Source organism: Phoenix dactylifera, chromosome 9 (assembly GCF_051530095.1).
Source record: "Phoenix dactylifera cultivar Ajwa chromosome 9, Ajwa_hap1_PhDact_Kaust_v1.1, whole genome shotgun sequence".
In the NCBI taxonomy this organism is placed as follows: Eukaryota; Viridiplantae; Streptophyta; class Magnoliopsida; order Arecales; family Arecaceae; genus Phoenix; species Phoenix dactylifera.
This window is the reverse complement of record NC_143198.1, coordinates 20,669,439-20,679,055: the sequence shown is the minus strand read 5'-3', so window position 1 is coordinate 20,679,055 and position 9,617 is coordinate 20,669,439. Positions and strand designations below refer to the sequence as shown.

General features: G+C 36.1%; 1 protein-coding gene across 1 annotated transcript; it reads right to left on the bottom strand.

The window, feature by feature from the left end:
- Positions 1 to 3,334: 3,334 nt before the first annotated feature.
- On the bottom strand, positions 3,335 to 4,111 carry LOC103719103 (uncharacterized). The gene has a single exon (XM_008808178.5). It carries the CDS (start codon positions 3,946 to 3,948, stop codon positions 3,577 to 3,579), a length of 372 nt encoding a protein of 123 aa, XP_008806400.3. The 5' UTR covers positions 3,949 to 4,111; the 3' UTR covers positions 3,335 to 3,576.
- Between the last annotated feature and the right edge of the window lie 5,506 nt (positions 4,112 to 9,617).

Sequence of the window (9,617 nt, the reverse complement as noted above, 5' to 3'; positions counted from 1 at the left end):
TATTCATTAGTGCATCTTCATTTGATCAAATTTGTACTTCATAGTTTTCTTGAATGTATAATGGCATACAAGTGTATCATCACCCGAGTCTTCCCACAATATAAAAGCACTAGATTCTACCCCTTCATACAATAAATCGTGGTATCACATGTATTCATATGTGCTCAGCTTTGATTAAAATGAGGATTTTCTCAAAATCTCTAGCCCTAAGAGCATCTTACCTTCTTGCAGCCCGAGAGCATCATCAAGTCATTATTGTTGAATTTAGGAGAAGGTTCTAGGTTTGAATTTTGAGATAGGTGTTTCAGGTATTGGATCTAAATGATTTTACTAGATAGTTTTCCCTTGTTTTCCACCAAAGAAAAGAGAGAGAAAAAAAATGCAAATGTCATATGTTCAAATGGAAACATGAGGGGCATTTACTTTTTAGTTGAATTCCCTCTTAAATGCAATTAAAGTTGATGTTTTACCAAGTTCAATTAATTAATCCCAACATATATTCTACGCCTTCTAGCCAACATGTGCCATCTAATTAAGCATATTATGCATCATTTATGTGCAAAAATTTATTTATTTATTTTTTTATTCTAGAGCAATCTTAAATAGATTTGAAGGTGAAAACAATTTATTTTCCTTTAATTTTTTTAAAGAGCCTATTTGGTATTGTTTTTGCTTTTGTTTTCGTTTTCTTCAATCCAAGAAGAAAGATGAACTAGAATGGAAATCATGAATGCTTTAACTCTGTTGTTTTTTGAAATTGTTTGTGCGATATTTCACCGAAACAAAATGAAAGAAAAAAAACAAAACCAAATAGACTCCAACAGATGCCTCACAACGATGACTTCCCAAGTTAGGTCCTATTGGGTATCATTGTTGTTTATATTTTTATTAGTAAAATACAAGATGAAAATTGATATTGAAGATAGAATTTTCACAAAGTTTTAGTATTCGTTACTTTTATTTTCATTCTTTTATGAAAGCAATCAAACTTTTCTTCAAAAGCTCTAAAAACATCATAGATAACTTCAGAAAACAAAAGAATTACATCATACATGTTGTCCAATCTAGTTTATTTTTCTTCTTGGACTTTTGGAAGCAAAAATCGGATCCAAAAGTAACACCAAACGAGGCCATTTCAACTTATCTCTTCTTAATAAAAAGAGTTACATTATCAAACGAAGTCAAACAAAAGGAATTGGATGTTGTGTATCCTTAAAAGAAGAAAGTAACGAAGAAATAAAGAAAAAAAATTTTAAGCTCTTATTAATGCCAAAGATCCTTTTTGCCCTCCCCAATTTCCAAATGTACCAGTTGCCAATAATTTGCTTGATAGAATCTCCATTCTAATATAGATCATCTTAATTTCCATGTGTATTATAAATATAATAAAGTGTGTGTGTGTGTGCGTGTATATATATATATATATATATATATATATATATATATATATATATATATATATATATATATATATATATATATATATATCTTCTCCTTCTTTCTTTTATCCTTTTTCAAATATGGATTAGTTAAGATCCCAACTTAATATTTTTTTCATGTTTTACATATTTTAAGATGCATCTTCTCCTTCTTTCTCTTATCCTTTTTCAAATATGGATTGGTTAAGATCCAAACTTAAAATTATTTCCATGTTTTACATATTTTAAGTTTCTCTCCGACTTCTGAGTTTGTACATCAAGCGCCGACATCCTTGGTGCCACACCAAGGTTTTGTCCTCCTGTTCTTCGAATTCCATCCACAGAAGAGAGGGAGCCATGGACCTTCTTATTTGTTGGAGGCCACCCAGTTTATGGCCCCCACGTCTCATAGGTCTTTATAAGTGGAAGGTATTAAAAAGGGGAAGGCTGCCATGGCGGTACCAAAGCAGCCATGTTATCAGCATTCTGAACCAGCCATTCCCTCGTTGAATTCAGGCGGTTGGCCGTTTGCTACTTTAATTTGTTGTACAACTCTGACCCCTGGGAGCTTTAAATCATGGAAAATGGTAGGGAGACTGTATAAATTAAGCTGGGGCCAGAACTCCATCCTTTTCAAGGGGGAAAAACAAATATATGGCATACTTATATATATATATATATATATATATATATATATATATATATATATATATATATATATATATATATATATATATATATATATATATATATATATATATATATATATTAAGTATGAGAGCCCGCATGAGCATATATTTAATCTTACTTATAGTCCAAAACAATCTAAATGGTATCTTCTAGCTAGCCCTTTTAGATGACATCCTAGATTATTATAATAAAAATAAGATTAAAAAAATATAAGTTATATTAATTTATGAAAGTTTACCGTCTTCTTATTTGAGGTCGTGATCTAATTTATTCAGTAACTACACCTGTACAACAATAGAAAAAGATAACAATTTGTTGAAAAACAGAATATCAACTCCCTAGTAGGGGGCTTGTTTCATGTCACGATCATCCATATATGGTCAATACTAGAGGTGATAATGCTTAACTGTTTAACTTGTTTAACTTATTTCAACTTGTTGTAAATCGAGATTGACAGATTTTTGATCTATCATGTATCCAACTTGATCCATATTTTGTTCTACCTAATCAAAATATGTAGGAATGAGACACGTTGCAGCTTTTGATTTGTGATCCATGGCAAATTTACACCCATGCAACTTATTTGTGACCAACGAAACTTTGCAGAAAGAGAATTTTTTTCCTGAATCAAAGGTTGGCACCACTGTAAGTACCCCTTTTAACCTTTTCAAATAATTAGGTTTATTAATTAGGTAGATCTGCAGGTGGTCAGAGCTCATACTGTGATCATACAAATTACTTTAAAGTCCGGCACAAAAAAAATATCTAATGCAAAACCAATATTCAGTTTGATCTTGTGTACAAATTTGTTCCAAAATTTCTTCCAAAATTTGCTGTCTTGTTCTGAACAAAGAAGAAATATGATTTGTAATATGGCCATCAAAAATATATTTCCCGCTTGCAAAAGTTTGGTGGTTGGTCAACAACTCTTGCCGGTGGCGGATGCCACCACAGCCGTGTTGTATTAGGTGCGGGCCCCCATGAAACTTAGACGAAGTCATGATCTGATACCCTTGCTATTGGCTTTAGTGGTGGCAGTCCACCACCCAAATGATCTCCCTCAATAGTGGAATTATTGGATCATGGCTTCCCTGTCCGCCACCCACTTTGCTACCCCTATCAAACAAAAGTTGTTCTCTTTTGGATCCCTCATGAGCAAGGAAAGAGGAAAGAGAGAGAGAAAGAGAGAGAGAGAGAGAGAGAGAGAGAGAGAGAGGACCTAATCATATGTGATAATATATGTGCTCAACGGGTATGTATACAATCGACAGGGCCAAAAGGCCAGAAAAAAGGAGCTCCATTCCTCCTCCATACATTACCTAGCCTAAAATATACAAACTAGCTAACACTCTAAGGAGAAATGGGGTTAAAAGGATGCCACCTAAGTCCAAAATAATACACGATGGGGAAAAAAAAAGGAGAAAATTATCATCAGCATCATCATCATCAGCAACATCATGAAGCTAGCCTATAGCATCCATTTCTGCTCAGGAGACTCTGGTATACTTTGTAGGGCCGGTCTCCAGTGCTGTGTGCGTTCTTGAAGAGCAACCTCACCCAGGCTCAATAGATCTGTCAAGACCTGCTGGATTGGCAACCCTTTGCCCTCAACTCTTTGTAGCAGCTCCTCCAGCTGCTTCTTGCTAATTTTCACCTTCACTTCGGTCGACGCCACCCCTCCTTTCCCCTCAAGCAATCCCTTCTCCTTGTCCACCACCACCTCTCGAGCCTTCTCCTTTCTCGAATAATGCATGGCACCCTCAGCCGACTCCCAGTCGTCGTCGTCGTCGTCGTCGTCCACCCACGTCGCCGCCTTCTGGTGGTCGATGCAATTCCCCATCTCGATCTCTTTTCCTTTCTTCTCAAGCGAAAGAAACAACAAAAAGCCTAAGATCTTCCCTCCTTTCTTCTTAATTTGCCTCTCTTTTCTTTGGGTCTCCTTGGTGTTAGAATGCAAGAGAATAAGAGGATCCACCCATGGAGTAGCAACTTAATATATATATATATATATATATATATATATAGGGGTGGCTTTAGGAGACTTTTGACGAGGGATACGTGCGAGACGGAGCGGTGGGCGCTTTCTACACAAAAGAGAAAGGGTCAGACCTATCTACGTGCCACGTCGGATGGCATTCTCATGTCCACGTGGAATCAAACCAGGGAGAACAAGTCAGCACCACCTTGCCGACGTCATCTCTCCGGCGTCTCCGCACACCGAACGGGTGGGTCTTTAAGAGCGACCACGGAAACGCCAGCGGTCGATTCGTGGGCCCGGCCCGGGGTTGGCGGTCCGACGTCGTGTGAACGCGGTTCCCGGGGGAATCTTTTCCGTGGGGTCGCCGTGGGACAAGTGTGAACGCGGCTCCGCGAGGGAATCTTTCGTTCCCGACGGGTTTGCCCCACCTTCACGCGCCGTGCGCCTTCCCCATGCTTAACTTATAATTTATTAAGCATTATTAATTTATCTTTAATTAATACTATATTTTTGGGAAACTTTGATGAAGCGTGGGTTGGCATTTGGTAGCACCACGTCACCGTTCCCGTCTATTTAACAAAAGATTTCTTAAATATATATATAATTCGCCAACTGCAACCTTATAACAACATAAAATTTATTATATAATCTAATGAACATTAATCTTGTATATTATCATTTTTATTATCATGTCAATATTGTTGTTTAAGAGCACAACAAACCTTCTTTTACAAAAAATATAACAATAGTACGCCAACCATACCTATATATCTGTAAATGTTATGAGCATTTCTATGACTATAATTATTAAAAGGAAGTTGCCTATTAGTGGTCGTACCCTTCCATCTACTTAGGTTGATAATTGTTAATTATTGCTAATTAACTCAATCTTGTTATGTGCATTGGCTGAAAAAAGAATCTAATGATGGTAACAACTTCAAGCAATAACATATGTGAAACAACTGATGCTGTACATGGTACAATATTTTACATTGTTACGATATCAACAACCAAGTCTAACAGTATATGTTGCCATATGTTCTACCTCATGGAAAGGTTGTGAAACACTAAACTTGGATAAAGCCCATATTCTGTCCATCTTAGAACTTGTATTAGTTCCAAATTTATCCATCTCCTTGATTCCATGATCCTATGGATAAGGGTTTTAAGACATATAGTAGAATAAATAAATTACCATAAATGCTATTGGTGTAAATTATAAGTAGATTGACTAGATATAAAGAAGATTAACTAAGGGAATCTAAATTAAGGCTTAAGTTGAAGGACATGACATCTAGAAGTTCATTCTAAAACATGAAATTACAGGTTTTGTTGCATACCTGAATTTGGTCCAACATTTCTGGGTGGTGAAAAGCTCTTGAATAGTTGTAAAAGCACCTAATCACATTATTTTTGACTGGAAAATTCTTAAACATGTCACCTTCTTCTTTTTCTTCTTCTTCTTTGAGATGGAAAACCCTACAAAAACCTCACTCAAAGAAAACCCTACAACAACCATCTCACTCTCAAATAAATGGCCATTCGGTATACCTTTTTCTTTCCAAATTAAAGATAAAAATTTCCATTCTAAAAGAACAGGTCAACAAGTCTGACATATTTGTTACCTTCTCATACAGCCTCGACAAGACTATTAGATCCAATCCTTTAGTGTATCTTGACTTGAACTATTTCATCTCCTCTTAATCCCACCATCATGAGTAACTAGGCCAAAATGAATTATGTACAAGAATTTCTAGTATTGTATTAAATAAGGTGAGAAATGTCAGAGTGTTTGAGGTTGAACAAAAGCATGATAACTACTACTTGAAGCATTACTATGACTGTTTCCTCTCTTGAGAGCCACCAGTATTCATTCACGATAAACTTCACCTACATCGAAAGCTACAATTTGGCTTATTTAAAAATTAATTCTGATGACATCATAATAATATCATTGTTGAAGAATGTTGATAACAATTAAACCTAAAGCTTCTTAATTAGTAGTCAACTTTGTTCAAAGAGTAACATAACTAAAGCTTTTTGTATCCTTAATGTTTACATCGCATTTTAACTCGTGATGGAACTTGAGAGGTACATACATTCAGCCACATGGCAAGGCTAGGACAGGACAATGAGGATAGAGCTTCAAGTAAACATCTTAATGATAACTGAGGTTAAAGCAGCAAATACTATATAGAGAAGCTGACCAAGTTGCCTTGAAAGTATCTTAGCATGGGACATTATTCTGGAGGCCTAGTAAAGAGAGAGATGGTCAAGAAGATCTATTATGGGTAAGCCAAAGGAAGACTTATTGGGATAGGCTTAAGGCCGAATGAGCATGACTATATGTAAACTCTCTATTGGTTTGACAGATGATACACAATCATATAGTTATGATAACATGTATCATGGAGGACGGTTAGTATTAGTTACCAAAACTATCGAAAGAAGTAAAGGCCGGACATAGGCAGCTATCGCTGGATGTAGATGGTCATTCCTCATCTTGTAAAAATACTAGAATATAGTCTAAATAAAAAGACTCTTATGCCAATCAAACGACCAAACTTATCTTTATCTTTATCCTTAATTTATTGTTTCTTTTATCCTTTAAAATTCTACGCTTTAGTTTTCCAGTAGAATTCTAGTTTAATTATAGCAGTAGAGAAACTTGTAGCCTCAGCTGTACCTCCTCTTCTTCCAAGCAGGCTTTGTTATGATAGCAAAAGTTCTTGAAGATCGAGGAATTTGGACCTATGCTGCTATCATTATTCATTTTCTTCTATCTCTTTTTCCACTATCCAACATCAGTGGCATGCCCATGTGATTACTTAACTCAATTATATGCTAGTTATCCCTCTCCTGATACCCGCAACAAGGGGAAGGAGGAGACCAAACACTTAATCTTTTTGATATCTTCTTTAGATAATTTCCCCTATCAGAGTAATAAAACCAAATTTTGTTGCATCATCCTATTGCAATATTATGTACTATAAACTCAAGAATATTTTGAAAATTATGTTTTCAAGTCTATTGAGTTATCCTATATAAAAGATATATACAAGATCAATGACTCATATAATATAATAATATGAATTCTATGATTAAAAATGCAATATGGCATAAACTAGGTCTTTACAATATTGACTTTGAGGAAGCTTAGTGCAATAGATTGATATTCTCACAGAGGCTTCATAGTTGTCTTCACAGGCTTAATTTACGTTATTAATGAATCCATTAGCTAGGCAGCATATGATATCACAAAGCAACGTATTGCATCAATCCAAAATAAATGCCTCTCAACCATCTCAAACCTCCAAGAGCTAAACACAAATGGATTTTCACTTTGTTATCTTTGATTACATTTATAAGCTTAATAATTGTAAGATTTTGTAAAGTGACTGCCAACGACAACACCCCCCCCCCTCCTCCTCCTCCTCCTCCTCCTCCACATAATAATAATAATAATAATAATAATAATAATAATTTCAATAGCAATAAAACTGTAGGCAGTAGTAGATGCCAGTAGGGACCAACTATGGCTACAGACTGGTCTGAAAAGGGGCTGTGAAACGAATCGTTTCTTTTTAATCATTAGGTGTGAACCTGTTATCAAGAATAGAATAAGCAAGCAACTTTTTTTTATAGAAGTAGTGGTAGTGCTCAGGAGTTTGAGCTCTTACTTTTCATAGTAGTAGTATTAGCTAGTCTAGTCTATCGGCGAAAGGAAGGAACCCGACACCACTCTTCTATGAGATTTGGATCGATGGGAGGCATATGCTCTAAAAATAGATCTATGAAGGAACACCAAAAGCGGAGGCAGACAGGGGGTCGTTTTACTCTCTCTCAAGGAGTAGGTTTCTACAATTGATCCTATAGGCTTATAAGAGATAATAGGGGCGAGATCTCAATCTGTATTTACTTGAATGATGCTACAAATCTCCATCAAAATGAGTCATTTCATAATTGAATAAAAATGAGGAGCCATCCAGTCCTTGTCTCGATAGGCGGGTTGCAGTCTTTTTTCTTGGTGCTACAAGAACGAGTACTTGAAACATAGCTAACCCTTCTTAAGGCAAGAGTGCTTACGGGGGAGATTTTTAAAAAGACAGAAAGTGCTATTGGATCTGGATCCTTGCCTTAGATTATAAGAAGTAGGAATGTAAATTCAGCCAAGTTAGGCGAGGAATCCGAGTTTACAAGAGTTGGGGCACGTATAAGAGAAAGTATGATTTAGAGGGAGAAAAAGCGGCAGAAGCTGCTGGTTGGGGTTTTAATTAGATTTTGATGATCCTTGCTTCATCAATTTCGAGTTGGCGACATTTAACATTCTCCCAAGTAGAAACTATCTGACATGGTTCTTGATCCTGATCCTAGCTTTCACTCTTTGGGAATCTAATCCTAGATTCTTTTTATCTAGGGTGTTTTTACTTTTTCACCATGGATCTTCACTTGACCACGTCAATATGATATATTTAAGCCACATGTTACGTTTACGTTGACAACTCCCTTCTCATTTCCATGACCATCTCACGTTGGGTTATTCTGTCTCTCCTGGACAGCCACCAGCCACATCCAGCAATTGGCAGCATTAAATTAGGTCCTACGACCCATGCATCTGATAAAAACTCGTTGAGAAGAAACTATATCATGCATATGCACCAATATGACCATGCATCACACTAATCACCGAAACTTATTTCTATAAACCAATCTATAAGATGAACGCATAATGAATGAGACCCATAAGAATGCATCTTAATGATTGACCAGGTGCACAACCATCCGATGCAGGACATAATTTTTCCTCATTGGGTGGTTAGTCTTGGACCCATATGCTACATCAGCTGCAACTATGCACCAAGCTAGCGCTAACTCAAACATTGAAGGTCTCTTGCTTTAAATCTCGAAGGGTATAGGTTTGAACAAAGATTGTTGTTATTTTCATCAAATAGGTTAATTATGAAAGAGTAGAGCAGCACCAATCTGGTGATGGTAATTTTGAAGCCTAGACAAAGTTTTCCAGCTGTGGCCTGGCTTTGATATGAAAAATAATATTGTAAACTTTGCAGAGTCATGCTAGGAGCGTGATAGATCAATTGAGGGAACTCAATTAACAAGCCTTTTTTATTCGGTGTGTCATCGACATTGCATGAATCTGAGTCTAAATTGTTTCACATTCATGGCAAGAAAGCATCTTCTGCTCGTTCTAATTTGTAGATGATGCGACCATGGAGCCTGTCTTCTTGCTAAGATAGCGGTGTATTTATTTTGAGAAGTACCATATGTCGAGAAGGTACGTAAAGATAAGGTTGATATGATAAGGAGGTATCAGTTTGTACTGACATCAGATATTCACTAATATAATAAATCTAATATCTCAATTTTTATTATCACCATCTATATATAGAAACTGTCTTGAAAAGATGTTCATAAAGAATGGACTACACAATGAAGGATAAGCCTCCCCTGGATAACCCTAACTTAAAAACTCGATGGAGACAGAATTAATTAATAAACTAACATTTTTATTT